The 23,239-nt window shown below is 38.9% G+C and overlaps 1 protein-coding gene across 1 annotated transcript in view; it reads left to right on the top strand.

The window, feature by feature from the left end:
• Positions 1 to 14,898, top strand: part of LOC115230908 (cytochrome P450 3A24-like) — a 32,067-nt gene extending 17,169 nt beyond the window's left edge. The window contains exons 7-13 of the mRNA XM_029801012.2: positions 119 to 252; positions 1,245 to 1,365; positions 3,953 to 4,110; positions 7,027 to 7,115; positions 8,631 to 8,768; positions 12,023 to 12,185; positions 14,683 to 14,898. Of these exons, the coding sequence (XP_029656872.2) occupies positions 119 to 252; positions 1,245 to 1,365; positions 3,953 to 4,110; positions 7,027 to 7,115; positions 8,631 to 8,768; positions 12,023 to 12,185; positions 14,683 to 14,757 (878 nt within the window). The 3' untranslated portion in view covers positions 14,758 to 14,898. The remainder of the gene's footprint in view (positions 1 to 118; positions 253 to 1,244; positions 1,366 to 3,952; positions 4,111 to 7,026; positions 7,116 to 8,630; positions 8,769 to 12,022; positions 12,186 to 14,682) is intronic.
• The last annotated feature ends 8,341 nt before the right edge of the window (positions 14,899 to 23,239 follow it).

The following is a 23,239-nucleotide window of genomic DNA, read 5'->3' as shown; positions in this document are numbered from 1 at the left end:
AAGCAATGCTAGGGAGACAAACACAGACACACAAACACATACACACACATACATATATACGACAGGCTTCTTTCAGTTTCCGTCTATTATTAAAAATTATTCATTTTTTTTTTTCCAGTGCTTTTACCATCTACAGCAACACTCATAGAAAAGTCTGGATTATCAACATTTATTCTTGGAAACCAAATATATTTCAGACAGTTTTGCAAGAAACTGATTGAAGAACGAAAGGAAAGTGGAATAAAGGATGATGTACGTTTCATATTTTCATTCTGAGTTCTTCTTTTGCATGTGTCTTTCAAGCACCGAGCATGAAAGATGGTCCCTACATAGTCCTTTTGCTTGCTAGAAAAAATAGCTAGGTATCCTCCAGGTTATAGGAGTTTAGTATAGTTTGAATATTGGAACCCAACTTTAATGGTAACATACTGTGTATTTAAGTGTATCAGTAAGAATGTTTAGTACATTAGTATTGTATTCAGTATATCAATATTAGTGAAGGCGCATGGCTCAGTTGTTAGAGCGTTGAGCTTACGATCGTGAGGTTGTGAGCTCGAATCCCGGACCGAGCTGCGTGTTGTGTTCTTGAGCAAAACACTTTATTTCACGTTGCTCCAGTTCACTCAGCTGTAGAAATGAGTTGCGACGTCACAGGTGCCAAACTGTATCAGTTCCTTTGCCTTTCCCTTGGATAACACTGGTGGCGTGGAGAGGGGAAACCTTGCCCAGACTTGCAACTAGGTGGGTAACTTTTTAGGTGCAATCCCATGGTCAGTGTCATAACCATAGGGGATCCCGACCGACCCGATATCAATATTAAATAGGATATTTAGAATTAGTATTTGATGTATTTCAATAAGAATAGAAAGAGGAGAATTTATTGGCCAGCATAAAGAAGGGATGGGCATAGTAGACTTTTTATATCAGACGTTGCTTCAATAGACAAGTTAAATGTAGTGTGTTGACTGGAGCAAATTGTAGTGAAATCATTATTCAGCATTTGAGAATTTCTGTATCTTTCAATAGATCTCAATGCTTCTCAAAAGCAAACTTTGTTTTTTACTTACATTGTAATTTGAAATTTGATAAAGTTATGCATAATTATATAATTATTCCTGTGTCAGCATGGAAAATGGACATTAGATAACAATGATGATGATGATGATGATGATGTTGATATATGCATCAATTTCATTTTTATATTTATAAAAAATATTAATTAATATTTTTAACATGTTTTGTAGATGCCAAAAAACGTTTTAAATCTTATGATAAAGGCTCAGTTGAAAGCGCAGGAGAACAGGTGCCCAGAAGAAGAGAAGGAACATCATCTGGAAAATGTAACTAACAGCAGGACTGGCAGGGGTACGTGTGTTCTGTAATTTCTGACTCAGAAACAAAACCATCTTTATATTAGAGTATCTACTATAATAATACTCTTGTGTTTTTTTCTGTCAACAACACATGAATGAGAAAGGAAGGGGTGATAGATAAATGAGGAAGGAAAGGGTGATGGAAATTCTACAGTGAAAACAGAAATCAAACAGCGTTTCAACTCTGTCTGAGAAAATGTGTGTGAATGTAAAAGGGCAGTATGTGAATGTTTGTGTGTATGTGTGTGTGTTGCAGAGGAAGTGGGATGGTAAACATTCAATGTGGAAAAGAAAAATCAAACAGCGTTTCAACTCTGTCTGAGAATATATGTGTGAATGTAAAAGGGCAGTATGTGAATGTTTGTGTGTATGTGTGTGTGTGTGTGTGTGTATGTGTGCAGTGGAAGTGGGATGGTAAACATTCAATGTAGAAAAGAAAAATCAAACAGCATTTCAACTCTGTCTGAGAATATATGTGTGAATGTAAAAGGGCAGTATGTGAATGTTTGTGTGTATGTGTGTGTGTGTGTGTGTGTATGTGTGCAGTGGAAGTGGGATGGTAAACATTCAATGTAGAAAAGAAAAATCAAACAGCATTTCAACTCTGTCTGAGAATATATGTGTGAATGTAAAAGGGCAGTATGTGAATGTTTGTGTGTATGTGTGTGTGCAGTGGAAGTGCATGCATGTGTGTGTAATTTAGTTCCATATATAGCGTAAGCTACAGGATCTGCTGTAGTTAAATATAGCCTTGAATGAAATACATTGCAAAGATGTTTATATACAATCTTATACACTCTTATAACAGTAAAGAGGTTCATATAATAATAATAATAATAATGATAATAATAATAACAATAATAATAATAATAATAATAATAATAATAATAATAATAATAATAATAATAATGATAATAACAATAATAACAATAATAATAATAACAATAATAACAATAATAATAATAACAACAATAATAATAATAATAATAATAATAATAACAAAATAACAATAATAATATGATAATAATAATAATAATAATAATAATAATAATAATAATGTAATAATAATAATAATAATAATAATAATAATAATAATATAATAATAATATGATAATAATAATAATAACAATAATAACAATAATAATAATAACAATAATAACAATAATAATAATAACAATAATAACAATAATAATAATAATAATAATAATAATAATAACAATAATAACAATAATAATAATAACAATAATAATAATAATAATAATAATAATAATAACAATAATAATAATAATAATAATAATAATAATAATAATAATAATGATAATAATAATAATAATAATAATAATAATAATAATAAAATAATAATGATAATAATAACTGATTGGAAGTGTTATCATGTACATTGCTTTGTCTTGGTATAAAAGATGGGCTACAGCAAATATTCTGCTCAATACCACAGATTTGCTTGTCAGTTGTTTGGCCTTAACCAGTTGAGCATGTCCCTTAGTGGCTGACGATATGTGCATCTCTGATCACGAGCAGAAGTAGTGGGGGAGCATCATGGCCATGTGTTGAGAGGGATTCTTTGGGGTTTGAATAATTCACCTCTGGAAACATAGGTGTTTCGTTCAACATCCTAAAGCAACCCTTATTCAGGGACCTTTTGAGCAGGATGGGCTACTCAACCTGAAGAAAATTCTAACTGGGCCCCACCTGCAAGGTCATGTGCTGTTTATCTTGATATGAGATCACCATGTCGCGCACATATGGTTGTGATGCATGTGCCTGGTGTACCTTTATCAGACGGGTAGTCATGATGGGTATATTGGGCTTCATATATTTTACCCCAGTGTCACTTTGATGGCATGAACTGCTCTCTCACTCAATAATAATAATAATAATAATAATAATAATAATAATAATAATAATAATAATAATAATAACAATAATAATAATAATAATAATAATAATAATAACAATAACAATAATAATAATAACAATAATAATAATAATAATAATAATATAATAACAATAATAATAATAATAATAATAATAATAATAATAATATATGATAATAATAATAATAATAATAATAATAATAATAATAATAATAATAACAATAATAATTATAATATAATGAAATTATTGTATACAGTGCTCAGGTGCACCACAACTCGTCAAAAGTGTGTATAAAGTGTATGCAGTAATGTACAAATATCTGGGAAGTGAACGGTGTATGAGTCAGATACATGCTTGCATGTGTATGGAGGGGAGAAAATCAGGTGTAGTGTTGGCAAATCTTAGGAAGCATGGAAGTTTTGAAGGATGCAGTGCTCCGACAACTAACAACTGATGCCGGCAGTTTGTTCCATGCTTCAGCAACTCTTAGCATGAATGTATAGAATACTATACATTCTTATAGACTATAAAAATGAAGTTAGTATACTTTTTTGTACATATTTTAAATACTTTAAATATGTGATTAATAATTCAGAATGCTACTAACATAATAATTACTAAAACTACAACTCATTTCAGAACATTAGACATTCAATCTTAATATTTTAATTACTTTTTTATAGGAATTACTGACGACGAAATCTTGGCCCAGTGTGTGATATTTTTCTTGGCTGGTTATGAAACCACTACTTCTAGTCTCACTTTCTTCACACATTTAATGGCAATCAACCCTGAACCACAGCAAAAAATATATGAAGAGATTATGGATGTTCTGGGAGAGGTAAATATATTACAGCTGTCTAAAAAATTTTGTTTTATTTCGCTTATTTGTGATTATATTTCTAATAAAATATACAGGTGCATATACAGGTATATAGATATGGAGTGGCTCTGTGGTAAGTAGCTTGCTTACGAACCACATGGTTCTGGGTTCAGTCCCACGGCATGGCATCTTGGGCAAGTGTCTTCTGCTATAACCCCTGGCCGACCAATGCCTTGTTAGTGGATTTGGTAGATGGAAACTGAAAGAAGCCTGTCGTATATATGTATATATATATATATGTATGTGTGTGTGTTTGTGTGTCCGTGTTTGTTCCCCTAGCATTGCTTGACAACCGATGCTGGTGTGTTTACGTCCCCGTCACTTAGCGGTTTGGCAAAAAGAGACCGATAGAATAAGTACTGGGCTTACAAAAAGAATAAGTCCCGGGGTCGAGTTGCTCGACTAAAGGCGGAGCTCCAGCATGGCCGCAGTCAAATGACTGAAACAAGTAAAAGAGTAAAAGAGAGAGAGCCATATGGATTTTTTTTTTATTTGTTTCAGTAATTATATTTGATTAAATTAATGAGGCAGTTGTGAGTGGAAAAATTGTGAATGAATTTCACATTTAGGTGTATGCATGGCTATGTGGCTAACAAGCTCACTTAGTGATTGTGTCGGTTTCAGGTTCAGTCCTACCTTGGGCATGTATCTTCTACTTCTGTAGCCCCAGGCCAACCAAAGCTGCCAGAGTGAATTTGCCTGACAGAAGCCCCTGGATAGATAAAATCCCCTTGCATATGTGTATATGCATGTGTGTATCCTTCTGTTTCAGTTTGTCACCACTCATCTGACAACTGGTGTTGGTTTGTTTACATCCCCAGTTCAGCAAAAGACACCAATAGAATAAGTACCAAACATAAATTATTAGTATTGGGGCCAATTTGTCCAACTAAACCATTCAAGGTGCTGCCCCAGAATGGCCATAGTCCAATAACTGAAACAAGTAACAAATAAACATTGATATTTTGAACTGAGGTATATAGATATGGAGTGGCTCTGTGGTAAGTAGCTTGCTTACGAACCACATGGTTCCGGGTTCAGTCCCACTGCATGGCACCTTGGGCAAGTGTCTTCTACTATAGCCTCGGACCGACCAAAGCCTTGTGAGTGGATTTGGTAGACGGAAACTGAAAGAAGCCTGTTGTATATATCTCTCTCTATATATAAATGGCAGTTTGTCTGTGTGTGTTTCTGTGTGTCTGTTAGGTTGTACCCTCACCCTGACCACGGCTTTCAACCGATTCTGATGAAATTTGACACACACATAGCCCAATGTCATAATTCAAAACTAACGCAGCGAAAATTTTGAAAAGTTCCTCCAGTTCTGAAAAAAATCGATAAATTCGACATGGGGGTCGAGAATCAGAAACACAAACCACAGACTGTCTAGGGGACGCAACTCGACCTTTTTAACTAAAAAAAAATTTACTGTAATTTTTTTCCATTTTTTGGCTATAACTCTCTAAAAATGCTTTATAGTTATTTCCCTTACAAACCCAAGCAACGCCGGGTGATACTGCTAGTGTATATATATATGCGTATGTTTGTGTGTTGTGTTTGTCCCCCACCTCCAACATCGCTTGACAACCGATGCTGGTGTGTTTACGTCCCTGAAACTTAGCGGTTCGGCAAAAGAGACCGATAGAATAAGTACTAGGCTTACAAAGAATAAGTCCTGGGGTTGATTTCCTCGACTAAAGGCGGTGCTCCAGCATGACCACAGTCAGATGACTGAAACAAGTAAATGAGTAAATGAGATATACAGATTATTAAAGAGTCAGCTGTCACCTGCAAACGAGTATGTCTTGGTAATGTGTGGCTGTGCAGTAAGAAGTTTATTTTTCAACCACATGGTTCCAGGTTCAGTTCCATCATGTGGCACCTTAGGCAAGTATTTTTTTCTATGGTTTTGGGTCAATCAAAGACTTATGAGTGGATTTGGTAAACACAAACTGAAGGAAGCCTGTCGTATATATATTTCTTTATTGCCCACAAGGGGCTAAACACAGAGAGGATAAACAAGGACTGACATAGGTATTAAGTCGATTACATCGACCCCAGTGCGTAACTGGTACTTAATTTATCGACCCCGAAAGGATGAAAGGCAAAGTCGACCTCGGCGGAATTTGAACTCAGAACATAACAGCAGACGAAATACGGCTACGCTTTTCGCCCGGCGTGCTAACGATTCTGCCAGCTTGCCGCCTCGTATATAAGTGTGTGTGTGTGTGTGTGTGTGTGTGTGTGTGTGTGTGTTTGTACCTCACCACCACTTGACAACGGGTGTTATTTTGTTTATCTCCCCTTAACTTCCACTAGTTCAGCAAAAGTAACCATAGTACCAGACTTAACCCTTTAGTATTTAAACCGGCCATATCTGGCCAAAATATTTAATCTGTTTTATGTTCAAACTGACCAGATCCAGGCTCTCACACCTACCCTACAATGTTATTCTACATTAGGTAATTACACCATCAAGATCTTGTAGATATAAGATAATGCATGATTAATTCAAATCAATGTGAATCAATAAGCATTATGTTTGATAGAATAATTAGAACATTAAAGGGCTAAAAAGATATTAGCATTGGGGTGAATTCATTCGCTTAAAAATTCTTCAAGGCAGTGCCCTAGTAAAAGATAAAAGATGCTTCCACTAATTGTCTAATGTGACTATGCAGTTAGTAGCAGACATAGACTTCCTTTCAACTTCCCCACTCTTTGACTCAGTGGCACATAGAGGATATGAAAGCTTTCATATCCTTACTTTCTTATTCGTTTTTATCTGAGTAAACTGGAGCAATGGAAAATAAAATATCTTGGTCATCAAAAACTTACATTGTTGTTATAACGATTTTTTTTTTTGTGTCCTAGGATCTTCCTGATTATGACAATGTTACAAAATTAACTTACCTTGACATGTGCTTGGATGAGTCATTAAGGATGTACCCACTTGGAACTGGGTAAGTGACTGTTGCCATTTCTTTTCTGATGTACACACTTCCCATATAACTGTTTTCTGTATTTATCTGTACTACATCCATTGTCTGTTTGCTTGACAACCGATGCTGGTGTGATTACACACCCGTAACTTAGCAGTTTGGCAAAAGAGATTGATAGAATAAATACTAGGCTTACAAAGAATAAGTCCCGGGGTCGATTTGCTCGACTAAAGGCGGTGCTCCAGCATGGCCACAGTCAAATGACTGAAACAAGTAAAAGAGTAAAAGAGTAAAAGTGTATATATTAATATTAATATTAGGGAAATTATTGGTAGACGGAAACTGAAAGAAGCCCCTCGTATATATATATCTGTGTGTGTGTGTGTGTCTGTGTGTGTGTGTGTATCACACATCACTTGACAACCGATGCTGGTGTGTTTACGTCCCCGTAACTTAGCAGTTCGGCAAAAGAGATCAATAGAATAAGTACTAGGCTTACAAAGAATAAGTCCCGGGGTCGATTTGCTTGACTAAAGGCGGTGCTCCAGCATGGCCACAGTTAAATGATTGAAACAAGTAAAAGAGTAAAAGAGTAAAAGTGTATATATTAATATTAATATTAGGGAAATTATTGGTAGACGGAAACTGAAAGAAGCCCATCGTATATATATATCTGTGTGTGTGTGTGTGTGTCTGTGTGTGTGTGTGTATCACACATCACTTGACAACCGATGCTGGTGTGTTTACGTCCCCGTAACTTAGCAGTTCGGCAAAAGAGATCAATAGAATAAGTACTAGGTTTACAAAGAATAAGTCCCGGGGTCGATTTGCTCGACTAAAGGCGGTGCTCCAGCATGGCCACAGTCAAATGACTGAAACAAGTAAAAGAGAGAGTAAAAGAGTGTATATAAATAACATGGAGTTTGATAGCTCCATGCACCAGAGCCACAGTGTTCTCTTCAGAGGAAATGAATGAGGTTCCATTTCATTTGTATATATACAGGCGCAGGAGTGGCTGTGTGGTAAGTAGCTTGCTAACCAGCCACATGGTTCCGGGTTCAGTACCACTGTGTGGCATCTTGGGCAAGTGTCTTCTGCTATAGCCCCGGGCCGACCAATGCCTTGTGAGTGGATTTGGTAGTCGGAAACTGAAAGAAGCCTGTCGTATATATGTATATATATATATATATGTATGTGTGTGTGTGTGTTTGTGTGTCTCTGTTTGTCCCCCTAGCATTGCTTGACAACTGATGCTGGTGTGTTTACGTCACTGTCACTTAGCGGTTCGGCAAAAGAGACCGATAGAATAAGTACTGGGCTTACAAAGAATAAGTCCCGGGGTTGATTTGCTCGACTAAAGGCGGTGCTCCAGCATGGCTGCAGTCAAATGACTGAAACAAGTAAAAGAGTAAAAGAGAGTAAAGAGTATACATTTTTGTATAAGTGCGTATATATGTGTGTTTGTGTGTCAAGTAGAATAGAGAATTTTGGTTATATTTTGTTCATTTACTCTATAGTTATAAACTTCTGTTTCAGGTTGGATCGTCAGTGCAATAAAGCATGCACAATAAAAGGTGTAGGAATTCCCGAAAATTTGACTGTCAGAATAGCTGTGGATGCTCTACATTACAATCCGAAATACTGGCCAGAACCGGAGAAATTCATTCCAGAAAGGTAACATTCTTAATGACTGTTTCTTTCATATGGCTAAATATGGCTGTATGCTTAAGTTGTCTAACACATATTGTGTGAGTGATGGATTAAATAGAAATTGCATAGGTGGAAGCCTCTCAGAGTTACCATTACTGTTCTTAGTCTTAGGTGCTATTAGGTTTAATCCATTGCTTGCTTTAATAAACATACCTGGACATTATTTCCGTTAAATCGAGCCAAGTCTCTCAGGTGACCCCTGAAAATATTGAAGGAGTCGCCCTATGCTCTTTGATATAAATGTTTGTGTGTGTGTGTGTGTGTGTGTGTTTACATATGTTTATACCTATATATATATATATATATATTATATATATATATGATGAAAATGAGTGTTCAACACTGCATTGGTAGATATAATTGGCTTGAAAAATTGTTAAGATACTAAAAGAGTTTCCTACTTTTCTTACCATGAAACAAATAGTAGCCTTAGTTCACAAATAAGGAATATATATATATATATATATATATATATATATACATATATAAAATTAATTAAGGGTAGAAATTGATATTAGTGAATTAAAACCAGGGGTCTAGCATATTAAAAAGAATCTGAAGATTAAAATATTTTTACATACAAATTAAGGACTGAACACGAAAAGTGGACAGTCAACAAGCTAGATATAGACGTCAAATCGCCATTCTCCACAAAGAGTATGTTCTCAAATAAAACTCAGCACATATATATATATATATTATTATATTATATATATATATATATATATATACATATAATATTATATACATATATATATATCCATATATATATATATACATATATATATATATATATATATATATATATATATACTTTATTTCAAAGCACCAGAAATTCAACAAAAACCTTACTCTGAGTTTCACATTCCCATTTGTCGGACAGTTTTTGTTTACTCCGGTGTATATATATATATGAGTGTATAGTGTGTGAGTTTGGAGGGATTATAAGGGTATATGAGGGGTCAAGTACCCAGCTACTACAATACGCAAACAGGCATGCCAAAACAGTAACATCAACCTTGACCTATTTGGATAGAACCCTGACTCTGGACAGCAGAAATGGGTTTGAAATGGGTCAACTGCACAAGCATACAAACAGACGAGATTTCTGTTTCAAAACAACCTTCCCCTGAACCCTCTTACTCTTTTACTCTTTTTATTCTTTTACTTGTTTCAGTCATTTAACTGCGGCCATGCTGGAGCACCGCCTTTAGTCGAGCAACTCGACCCCGGGACTTATTCTTTTTGCAAGCCCAGTACTTATTCTATTGGTCTCTTTTGCCGAACCGCTAAGTAATGGGGACATAAACACACCAGCATCGGTTGTCAAACAATGCTAGAGGGACAAACACAGACACACAAACACATACACACACATACATATATATATATATACATATATACGACAGGCTTCTTTCAGTTTCCGTCTACCAAATCCACTCACAAGGCATTGGTCGCCCCGGGGCTATAGCAGAAGACACTTGCCCAAGATGCCACACAGTGGGACTGAACCCGGAACCATGTGGTTGGTTAGCAAGCTACTTACCACAAAGCCACTCCTGCGCCTAACTAATAAGCAACTAACTCTGTTCAGTTTACTTCAAAACTAGCCAAATGGACAGACCCTGAAGAAGCCGCACAGAAAATCATGCCTTGTTGCATGTGAAACTGGTCATATTTTATGCAGTGGAAACATGTGTAGGTTGTAATAACCATAAAAATATGCTGGAGTTATAAAATATGGGGAAATAAATCTTGAAGATGAACAAGTCTCCATATTCTAGATCATTATAAATAAATGAGGCGCAATGGCCCAGTGGTTAGGGCAGCGGACTCGCGGTCGTAGGATCGCGGTTTCGATTCCCGGACCGGGCGTTGTGAGTGTTTATTGAGCGAAAACACCTAAAGCTCCACGAGGCTCCGGCAGGGGAATTCATTCGATTAAAAATTCTTCAAGGCAGTGCCCTAGTAAAAGATAAAATATGCTTCCACTAATTGTCTAATGTGACTATGTAGTTAGTAGCGTGGAGGCGCAATGGCCAGTGGTTAGGGCAGCGGACTCGCGGTCGTAGGATCGCGGTTTCGATTCCAGACCGGGCGTTGTGAGTGTTTATTGAGCGAAAACACCTAAAGCTCCACGAGGCTCCGGCAGGTGAATTCATTCGATTAAAAATTCTTCAAGGCAGTGCCCTAGTAAAAGATAAAATATGCTTCCACTAATTGTCTAATGTGACTATGTAGTTAGTAGCGTGGAGGCGCAATGGCCCAGTGGTTAGGGCAGCGGACTCGCGGTCGTAGGATCGCGGTTTCGATTCCCGGACCGGGCGTTGTGAGTGTTTATTGAGCGAAAACACCTAAAGCTCCACGAGGCTCCGGCAGGTGAATTCATTCGATTAAAAATTCTTCAAGGCAGTGCCCTAGTAAAAGATAAAATATGCTTCCACTAATTGTCTAATGTGACTATGTAGTTAGTAGCGTGGAGGCGCAATGGCCCAGTGGTTAGGGCAGCAGACTCGCGGTCATAGGATCGCGGTTTCGATTCCCAGACCGGGCGTTGTGAGTGTTTATTGAGTGAAAACACCTAAAGCTCCACGAGGCTCCGGCAGGGGATGGTGGTGATCCCTGCTGTACTCTTTCACCACAACTTTCTCTCACTCTTACTTCCTGTTTCTGTTGTACCTGTATTTCAAAGGGCCGGCCTTGTCACTCTCTGTGTCACGCTGAATATCCCCAAGAACTACGTTAAGGGTACATGTGTCTGTGGAGTGCTCAGCCACTTACACGTTAATTTCACGAGCAGGCTGTTCCGTTGATTCGGATCAACCAGAACCCTTGTCGTCGTAACCGACGGAGTGCTTCCATCCATAAATAAACATATGGTTTCTTACAAGATTCTCAAAGTTTTCTTTCTATTGTGTGAGAAACCATGCAAACTAGAGGAGAGAGTGCTTATACCAGCTTCAAAATTTCAGGACAGATGAACAGGACAGAAGCATTGCAAAACAGCACCACATCATGTGGCAGTACTACTAGACCTGATGACACTTGTTGGCAGACTGATGCCTGAAGGTTGCATTAAGTGGCTTCTAGCAGCGGAAATCTGAACTACAGTGGGTTTGTCCCATAGAGAGTGTTTCCGGTTACTTTTGGGTACCCCCTTGTATGATTGAAAATAAACTGGGGTGTTCATTCACAAATGTACATTTTGTTATTTACAGGTTTAGCAAAGAATCAAAACTTAAGCAAGTACCATTTACTTACTTACCATTTGGTGGAGGACCAAGGATGTGTCTTGGAATTAGATTGGCCAAGCTGGTGCTCAAGATAGCTGCTGTGCAAATGATTCGGAATTTCAAAATTCTTGCTACAGAGAAAACAGAAGTGAGTGCTTTATTTTTGATTGGTTCAATTTGGGAAAGTTCGACCAGGATATTCTATTACTCTTTTACTTGTTTCAGTCATAAAAAACCCCAAAGTGTGGATTGAATTGTTTATAAATTAAATAATATATGTTGGCACTTTTGGTTTTCTTATGATTTTTTATGTTATATTATATCATCATCATGGTATATTATGATATATCATAATATAAATAAATTGAGTCTCAATCGAGTCTTTCTATTTAATTTATTGTTTATACACATATATATATATATATATATATATATATATAACATAAGGGGGATCAACCATCTGAATGTGGCTAGGGACAGGGCGGGGTAGTGGGGGTGTTACTGATGCATTTATGTTATAGAGCAGTTACTGTCTATATCTCACTCAGAGATTTATTATTGTTATATATATATATATATATATATGCATTTATTTACATTAAGGGCATTTCTATACATAAATGCCTCACACTAGGAGGGACTCTTAAAGTCAAAACTACCATAAACACACACACACACACGTGCGCACACACACACACACATATATATATATGCATGTATATATGTATGAATATATGCATGTACATATATATGTGTATGTATATACATATGTGTGCGTGTGTGTGTGTGTTTGTATGTTTGTATGTATGTATCCTTTGTAATATTTTGACAACATGCTTAGAGCTTGTAAAATATACCATTGTTAAAAAGTTTTATGGAGAGTTGACTCAGGCATATAATGAAACTGACACACCCCTTTATCTACACATACACATGTGTGTATGTGTGTGTTTATGCGTGTAATATTCAATTCCTTAATTTCCATGCCTGTACAAATGTGTTTAACCCTTTAGTATTTAAACCGGCCATATCCGGCCAAAATATTTAATCTGTTTTATGTTAAATCTGACCAGATCCAGGCCCTCACACCTACCCTACAATGTTATTCTACATTAAGTAATTACACCATCAAGATCTTGAAGATATGGGATAATGCATGATTAATTCAAATCAATGGGAATCAATAGGCATTATGTTTGATAGAATAATCTGAACACTAAAGGGTAATAACCCTTTACATGTATCAAGTAATTTAAGTGGAGGCACATGGCCTAGTGGTTAGAGCAGCAAACTCGTGGTCGAGGGATCGCGGGTTCGAATCTCAAACCTGGCGTTGTGTGTGTTTATGAGCGAAACACCTAAGCTCCACGCGGCTCTGCGCAGAAGGTAATGGCGAGACTTCTTCTGAATCTTTCGCCACAACTTTCTCTCACTCTTTCCTCTTGCAGCTCACCTGCGATGGGCTGGTGTCCCATCCAGGTGGGGAGCCTATACACCAAGGAAAGTGGGAAACTGGCCCTTATTAGCCAAACATGGCTTGAGAAGGAACAAACAACAAAGTAATTTATGTAACATATGCTTTTGCGATGTCTTTCAACAGAATACTTTTAGATCACATTCCATCTTTTGTTAAATATTTTATTCTTTTACCCTTTTACTTGTTTCAGTCATTTGACTGTGGCCATGCTGGAGCATTGCTTTTCGTCAAACAAATCGATCCCAGGACTTATTCTTTATAAGAATAGTACTTATTGTATCGCCTTTTTTGCCGAACCGCTAAATGACAGGGATGTAAATACACCAACTTTGGTTGTCAGGTGATGGCGGAGAACAAATACAGACAGACAAATACATACATATACATTCATATATATGAATGTATACGTTAGCACACCGGGTGAAATGCTTAGCGGTATTTCGTCTGTCATTACATTCCGAGTTCAAATTCCGCCGAGGTTGACTTTGCCTTTCATCCTTTTGGGGTCGATAAATAAAGTACCAGTTACGCCTGGGGTCGATATAATCGACTTAATCCCTTTGTCCGTCCTTGTTTGTCCCCTCTATGTTTAGCCCCTTGTGGGTAGTAAAGAAATATAACAATATATATATATATATATATATATATATTTGAAATATTAGAATTTTAAATATTAAAAGTAAAAGCTTGCTTCCCAACCACATGGTTCTGGGTTCAGTCCCACTGCATGACACCTTGGGCAAGTGTCTTCTACTACACCCTAGGGCCAACCAAAGCTTTGTGAGTGGATATGAGACCCGTCGTATATATGGGCTTCTTTCAGTTTTCCGTCTACCAAATCCACTCACAAGACTTTGGTCAGCCCAAGGCTATAGCAGAAGACAATTGCCCAAGATGCCACGCAGTGAGACTGAACACGGAACCATGTGGTTGGTTAGCAAGCTACTTACCACACAGCCACTCCTGCGCTTAGCAGCAACTCATTTATCTTTATGTGCTTAGTTCAAATTCTGCCAAGGTCAGCTTTGCTTTTCACCCTTCCAGGGTCAATGAAATAAGTACCAGTTGACCACTGGTGGGGGTTTATGTAATTGACTTACACCCTCACCTCGAACTTGTTGGCATTGTGCCAAAACTTTAAACCATTATTTCAAATTTTCTGTTACAGAACCCTCTTGTACTGGATGACACCTTCAAATTGACGGCTAAAAACGGGGTTTGGGTGAAATTTCAACGAAGATGAATTGTTCGAAGCACATCAAAATCAAATCATACCTGTAAAGTTATCTCTGAATTCGTGAATAAATTCAGAAATATTAAATGTAACATATGTAATATACAAAGCATTTTTCGATTATTGTGTCAATATAATATGTATATACAGATATTTATATTAAATAAATTTACTTTTATCTTCGTACCATTGTCTTTTTCTGATTAAATACTCTTTACTCTTTCTTTTACTCTTTTACTTGTTTCAGTCATTTGACTGCGGCCATGCTGGAGCACCGCCTTTAATCGAGCAACTCGACCCCGGGACTTATTCTTTTTGTAAGCCCAGTACCTATTCTATCGGTCTCTTTTTGCCGAACTGCTAAGTGACGGGGACATAAACATACCAGCATCGGTTGTCAAGCAATGCTAGGGGGACAAACACAGACACACAAACACACATGCATATATATATACATATATACGACAGGCTTCTTTTCAGTTTCCGTCTACCAAATCCACTCACAAGGCTTTGGTCAGCCTGAGGCTATAGTAGAAGACACTTGCCCAAGGTGCCACGCAGTGGGACTGAACCTGGAACCATGTGGTTGGTAAGCAAGCTACTTACCACACAGCCACTCCTGCGCCTATTTATTAAATATTTATTAAACTTTATAATTTAATTCTGTATTTGCCTGATCAAGTAGTGATGTTCCCACAATTAAGTTTACAAAAGTGTTTACATCATACATACATGCATACATACATACATACATACATGCATATGTACATACACAAACACACTCATACATACATGAGGTGCCTTCCAGAAGTTTTGAGACTTTTTCAAGGGTGGCGTTTATTAATTCCAAAGAATTACAAAACTCCAATCTCCTTCAAAGTAGCAGATAATGACTTCAACGCTCCTTTTGCTGCATGCCAGCTCTTCTGTGAAAGTCTCATGTAAATTCTTCAAAGTGAAGGTGTCCAAGAACTCAATGTCTTTAAAACGACTGACCCAGAGGTTTTCCTTCATCTTGGATAACAACCAAAAGCCACAGAGAGCAAGGTCTGGACCGTAGGAAGGGTGCATGACAGTTTTGTCAAGTCGTTCGTCATCAGGATAGAGATGTAGACAGGTAATTCACGAACAGTGCTGAGTTGAAACCTGGGCGTGTTGCTGTTGGACAGGTGTTGTCGTCTGGCGTTGTCTCATGTGGTCAGTGGCTAGACCCTAAAAGGTCTAGAACCAAAGACTTCGAGACAAGGAGTAGCTGGGTTTTTGTAAGTAGCTGTAAGCTCAAACTGAGTTAAGAACAGGCTGTCCCACGTGATCTTATTTAGAGCTCCGACTGGTTATACGCTGCAGATTGGAGCGACAGAGTAAGAGACAAATTGCGCCAGTACCAACCAATCAGAGTAGTGGACACAGCGGGTTCCAAATAGCGGCCATAGGCTAGCTGTTATCCGCTACGTTGGTATGTACCTATATATAATAAAGGGGAGAGTGTACGCTACATATTCTTCCTGTTGTAAGCAATAGGATCACATGCGGTCGTATTGTGTAGGGAATACAATCGCACGCGGTCCCATTCTTAATGATTTATTACAAGCCATAAATACATGCAGTAACAATAGAACATAAGTGGATTGACAACAAGTCTTCTGTTTGAGATATAAACATTATTTATTTTACAATCGTGTTGATGTTGGGAGTTTGTAAACGTTAGCACGTACGTGCGCAGGCAACACGTGTTTGTGTCTGTGTGTTCGTGTGTGTGTGTGTGCGGCTGGCATGGAAAAGTACCTGATGGTGGAGGCGGCGAAGATAGTAGGCTTTCTGTGTTGAGTGTACATTAGCGTCGTAGCTAGTTGTAGCAGGAACAATCGTATATCATTTGGTTGAGCAGCGCTGTCTCTGAAGCCGTCGTAGAATAGGCATATATTTCAGTGATTTATCAATATGTAGTTACTCCATCATTGTGATTAAAGCCGCTTTAAGCGATCAGGAGGCTAGTGAGTTGAGTTGAATCTAAAGATCTAAAAGAGTAAACGAGTAGTATAAAATATGGATTCAGACGTGACCTGCAGTCGTCTCTTTTCGCGACTAACTCTCCCACCGAGCGGTCACATTTTCTCGGCTCCCGCTCTATTTCCTTTTCCCTGTCTCTCTGTTGAATCATCAGGATATTCTTATTTCTTTACTGCCCACAGGGGGCTACACACAGAAGGGACAAACAAGGACAGACAAAGGGATTAAGTCGATTAGATCGATCCCAGTACGCAACTAGTACTTAATTTATCGATCCCGAAAGGATGAAAGGCAAAGTAAACACCCGATTCGGTTATAGGCTATGAGTCTACATATAGTAATCAACTACAATGTAATGTCCGTTTAAATGACAAACACGCGCTCATATATATATTTCTGTATGTACACACACACGTGTGTGTATAAATAAAGAAATTTTTTTTTTGCTACAAGTAGCGTTGCCTTAAAAAATGAGTTCAAAGCATATAATAATTAAACAAACAAACGGGAAATAGACATTGATGGACACCAACACCTCATCAGATATAAGACTAGCGGATCAATCACAATTTCGCACCTAACCGATGACACTGAATTCCCTACTAGTGTCGCCGACTGCACCCGTCGCCGGGAATTGGTGAGTCAAAATGAGAAACAAGACAGAAAATGTCAAACCAAGAATACAAACGAGGAATAAATGTACTCCAAAACGAGGTAAAGGATGTAGGAGGGACAGAGAAGAAAACGAACGGGACTGTGGGCATACAATCGAACTGAAATAAATGAACGAATAAAATAAGGCTTTAGGGCCAGACAAGAAACGATGATAGCCAACGCTGGAAGAATATCCTGATGCGTAGCCGTATTTCGTCTGCCGTTACGTTCTGAGTTCAAATTACGCCGAGGTCGACTTTGCCTTTCATCCTTTCGGGGTTGATAAATTAAGTACCTATTTCTTTACTACCCACAAGGGGCTAAACACAGAGAGGACAAACAAGGACAGACAAACGGATTAAGTCGATTACATCGATCCCAGTGCGTAATTGGTACTTATATAATCGACTCCGAAAGGATGAAAGGCAAAGTCAACCTCGCGTATATATACGTTTCTTTATTACCCACAAGGGGCTAAACATAGAGGGGACAAACAAGGACAGACAAAGGGATTAAGTCGATTATATCGACCCCAGTACGCAACTGGTACTTAATTTATCGACCAGAGAGACAGGGGAAAGGAGCGGGAGCCGAGAAAATGCGACTGCTTGGTGGGAGAGTTAGTCGCGAAAAGAGACGACTACAGGTCACATCGGTAGTAAAAGGCAAATGGTAGAGGGCAGGAGACACACACACAGAGGGAAGGCAAGAGAACGTAACAGACAGCAGTATGGAAGGAAAGAAAGAAAGAACGAGGGAGAGAGAGAAAGCTAAAGAACGAGAGAGAGAGAGAGAGAGGGGGAAGGCAAAAGAGCGTGACAGATAGCAGCATAGAAGGAAGGAGGGAAGTAAAATGTGTGTATGTGTGTGTGTGTGTGTGTGTGCGTACAATCATATGTATTTCTTTATTGCCTATTCTACGACTGAACATAGAGGGGACAGACAAAGGGATTAAGTCGATTACATCGACCCCAGTGCGAAACTGGTTCTTTAGTTATCGACCCCGAAAGGATGAAAGGCAAAGTCGACCTCGGCGGAATTTGAACTCAGAACGTAACGACAGACGAAATACCGTTCAGCATTTCGCCCGGCGCTCTAACGTGTCTGCCAGCTCGCCGTAAGACATTTGTATATCCTCGGATGTGTTTCTCCCGCTTTCATTTTTCGGTTATTTCCCTTGCATTCATCTTCTGTTCTTTCCATCGCTTTCATTTTCCAATTATTCGTTTCACTTACATTTTTCAATTGTTCCCAACGCTTCCACTTTCCAATTGTTTGCATCTCTTTCATTTTTAGTTGCTCCCATTGCTTTGTTTTCCAGGAGTTTGTCTCACTTTCATTTTCAAGTTCTTTCCATCACTTTCATGTTTCGGTTCTTAGTATCACTTTCATTTTCCGCTTGCTGGTCTCCTTAGCAGTTTCCACTTGTGTGTTTCGCTTTCATTTTCTATTTGTTCGTCTCGCTTTCATTTTCCAGCTGTTTGCCTTGCTTTCCATAAATTCGAGTATTTTCAAGATATTTTACAGTCAGAAACCCTGGCACAGAAGCACTCCACCGTTTCACAAATATCAAAAGATTTTACGTTAATACCAATTTACCTGGGATAGAGTGTGAACCGTGTAAAAATTAAGCATACCACCAGTAGTAGATTTCTAGTGAGTGGAGAAATTTGGTGTTGGAAGATCCCCATTACACTTTCCGAAATTAAAAGATTTCAGAAAAAGAATTGGGTCTGGATAGGGCTGGAGATTTTGATTCATGTGAGATCTGAGAGACGGGAAAAATTCCCAACCTAATAGGGATCTTTAGAGGGGAGTGACTACAAGCGGTTGTGGTAGGCAGAAAACTGCGATGCTGCATCTTTAGAAACTCCAATCACCTCAAGATCTTCAAGAACAACAACAACAAACACTGACGGCTTAAAGGAGGCTTCCAGCACTGTCAACGCCACAATTTCAACACCAGCAAAATACAGCAGCAACCGCAATAGTATGCAGCAGTAGCATCAATGATTACAGCATTTGCTACGGGACTGGAAACAGCAATTATAGTAACAATACCAAGAGCTGAGTGGAGGCGCAATGGCCTAGTGGTTAGGGCAGCAGACTCGCGGTCATAGGATCGCGGTTTCGATTCCCAGACCGGGCGTTGTGAGTGTTTATTAAGCGAAAGCACCTAAAGCTCCACGAGGCTCCAGCAGGGGGTGGTGGTGATCCCTGCTCTACTCTTTCACCACAACTTTCTCTCACTCTTACTTCCTGTTTCTGTTGTACCTGTATTTCAAAGGGCCGGCCTTGTCACTCTCTGTGTCACGCTGAATATCCCCGAGAACTACGTTAAGGGTACACGTGTCTGTGGAGTGCTCAGCCACTTACACGTTAATTTCACGAGCAGCTTGTTCCGTTGATTCGGATCAACCGGAACCCTCGTCGTCGTAACCGACGGAGTGCTTCCATTCCACCAAGAGCTGAAACAACAACAACAACAACAACAAAACAAACACCTTCCACGAAAGACACCACATAAACAAATGAAAGCCACCAAACAACAAAAAAGACAGGGGGGCTGTGGTCCTTGACATATACCCCACCCCACTTGGGATCATCCTTACCAAAGTAAAGAGATAAAACATACTAACGCACAAAAAAAAAACTGGTAGATATGAACAAATGGGAGAGACACCTTGAGAAATAATACTCAAACACCATCCTCAACAGCAGCTACACCTGGCCGTTCAAGAATTTGAACCTGGAGGTCTCCATTTCCAGCGACTTCGAGGGCCACCTCCCAGTGGTGTCGGGCGTCAACGAAGAGCCCTCGACTACAACAAGACGACTAAAGCTTTTTTTTTCCAAGGTCTGGGGTCTCCCGCCCCTAAGCCCTAGACCATCACCTAAACACCATTACCCATCTTGTTGCTTAACAACAACAACACCATCATCATCATCACCATCAGCAGCCGTTCAAGAATTTGAACCTGGAGATCTCCATTTCCAGCGACTTCGAGGGCCACCTCCCAGTGGTGTCGGACGTCAACGAAGAGCCCCTCGACTACAACAAGACGACCAAAGTTTTTTTTTTCCAAGATCTGGGGTTTCCCGCCCCTAAGCCCTAGACCATCACCTAATCACCCTTACCCATCTTGTTGCTCAACACCACCACCACCACCACCACCACCACCACCACCAACAACAACAACAACAGCAGCTACACCAGTGTTGCTAACACCATTATCCCCATCACCCCCACACTCTATTATAAACACGACTTAATTCACACTCACAACACTAAACTGTGTTTAGTTCAATTGGAGTTTGGGGTCAGAGGTGGATATTGTTTACACATTGTTATTCTTCCGTGCTATAAACACAAGCTTACATAATTTCTTCCATGCTATATCACAAGCTCATATCACTATGAACATTTTCGAGTATATTTATAGTATGTATGTGTTTTCCAGTCTTCAACTGATGACCTCATCGAAAACATTGATAAAAGACCTCATCGAAAACATTGATAAAAGATCTCATCGAAAACATTGATAAAAAACCTCATTGAAAACGTTAAGAAAAAGAGACATTACAATGCACTTTGTCTTCCTCTAAAACTCTTCCCTCCCTCCTTCCCGCTGTCTTTATTGTGGGTTCTTCCCTTTTTTTCTTCTTTCTGTTGATCTGATAAATGGAACAGCCTGCTCACGAAATTAAAGTGTAAGTGGCTTAGCACTCCACAGACACGTATACCTATTTCTTTACTACCCACAAGGAGCTAAACACATAGAGGACAGACAAATGGATTAAGTCGATTATATCGACCCCCAGTGCGTAACTGATACTTAATTTATCGACCCCGAAAGAATGTAAGGCAAAGTCGATCTCGGCGGAATTTGAACTCAGAACTTAACGGCAGACGAAATACCTATTTCTTTATTACCCACAAGGGGCTAAACACAGAGGGGACAAACAAGGACAGACATAGGTATTAAGTCGATTACATCGACCCCAGCGCGTAACTGGTACTTAATTTATCGACCCCGAAAGGATGTAAGGCAAAGTCAACCTCGGCGGGATTTGAACTCAGAACGTAACGGCAGACGAAATACCGCTACGCATTTCGCCCAGCGCGCTAACGATTCTGCCAGCTCGCCGCCTATCGCATCTGTTTACCTTCTGATGCACCTTTAACCACTACACCATGCTTAAAGTTTTCCGTTGAAGCTACAAGAGGTGAGGGGAAAAATAGTACAGATACATCGCCTGGGACAGAAGCAACACTGAATAATACATTTGTTGCGGAAGAAGTGTTATTTTACAAGCGTTATGTAATTAAACGATCTATATCACGTCAATTAAAGCCCACTTTTGCCCTACATTTAGCCCACTTTTGCCCTACCTTTGCCCTACATTTAGCCCCCATTCGCCCTACATTTAGCCCACTTTTGCCCTACATTTAACCCACTTTTGCACTACATTTAGCCCACATTTGCCCTACATTTAGCCCACTTTTGCCCTACATTTAACCCACATTCGCCCTTCATTTAGCCCACATTCGCCCTACATTTAGCCCACTTTTGCCCTACATTTAACCCACTTTTGCACTACATTTAGCCCACATTCGCCCTACATTTAGCCTACTTTTGCCCTACCTTTGCCCTACATTTAACCCACTTTTGCCCTACATTTAGCCCACATTCGCTCTACATTTAGCCCACTTTTGCCCCACCTTTGCCCTACATTTAACCCACTTTTGCCCTACATTTAACCCACATTCGCCCTACATTTAGCCCACTTTGCACTACATTTAGAATTTCAGAGTAAACTTTGTTTATATGTGTATGGGTATGTGTATGTATATATATTCTTTTATTCTTTTACTTGTTTCAGTCATTTGACTGAGCCCATGCTGGAGCACCACCTTTTAGTCGAACAAATCGAACCCCACCCAGGAATTCAATTTTAAGCCTGCAACTTATTCTATCAGTCGCTTTTGCCGAACCGCTATTACACGGGAGCATAAACGCACCAACACCGGTTGTCAAGGGGGTGATGGGGGACGAACACGAGCACACATATAGATACAGACACACATACACACATACACCACACACAAACACACACACACACACACACACATATACATATACGCCATGATAGACGCCATGATAGATCGTTAGCCACTACACACATTTTTTTTCTCTCCTTGTTTCCCTCCTTGTTTTTTTCTGTGTCCCTTTCTGTAGAAGAGCGTAGGCTCGAAATATAAAATACTTTTTCTATTCCTGAGCGTTATACTAATACAGCTGTTTGTTTTGTACACCACCTGTCTTTGTCTTTTGTTTTTTTCGTAAATTCTCCCTATTTATATATGTATACATATATATGTATGTATGTATGTATATACATACACGCACAGACGCATTTATATATTCAGAGAGAGAGAGAGAGAGAGAGAGAGAGAGAGAGAGTCATGCAAGTGTAAAGAATATCTAACCACCGCCCTGATAACAATAAAAAGAAAAGCAGCAGCAGCGACCGTAAACAAAAGTAGCTGCAACAACCATAAGGAAGCATGTCTTTGCCTCCCCCCTCCTCTATTAGTTTTCCTTTTCAACTTCTTACAAACAGGACTTCAACGTAACATTAGAAGAAATCCCATTTGAGTTTATTTGTGGAGATGGGAAAATACGTTCTGACACAACGTTAAGAGAACTCGCTGGTGTATTAGACCAAAGTTTTGCCTTGAAGAAAACCAGCTTCCAGTCACCGTAGTACATTTCCTGGACTCCACGACGAAGGTAACTTTCGATAAGACTCCTTTTAGCCCTTC

The sequence above is a fragment of the Octopus sinensis genome, unplaced genomic scaffold, assembly GCF_006345805.1.
Source record: "Octopus sinensis unplaced genomic scaffold, ASM634580v1 Contig16749, whole genome shotgun sequence".
NCBI lineage: Eukaryota > Metazoa > Mollusca > Cephalopoda > Octopoda > Octopodidae > Octopus > Octopus sinensis.
This window is presented reverse-complemented; position numbering and strand designations above follow the sequence as displayed.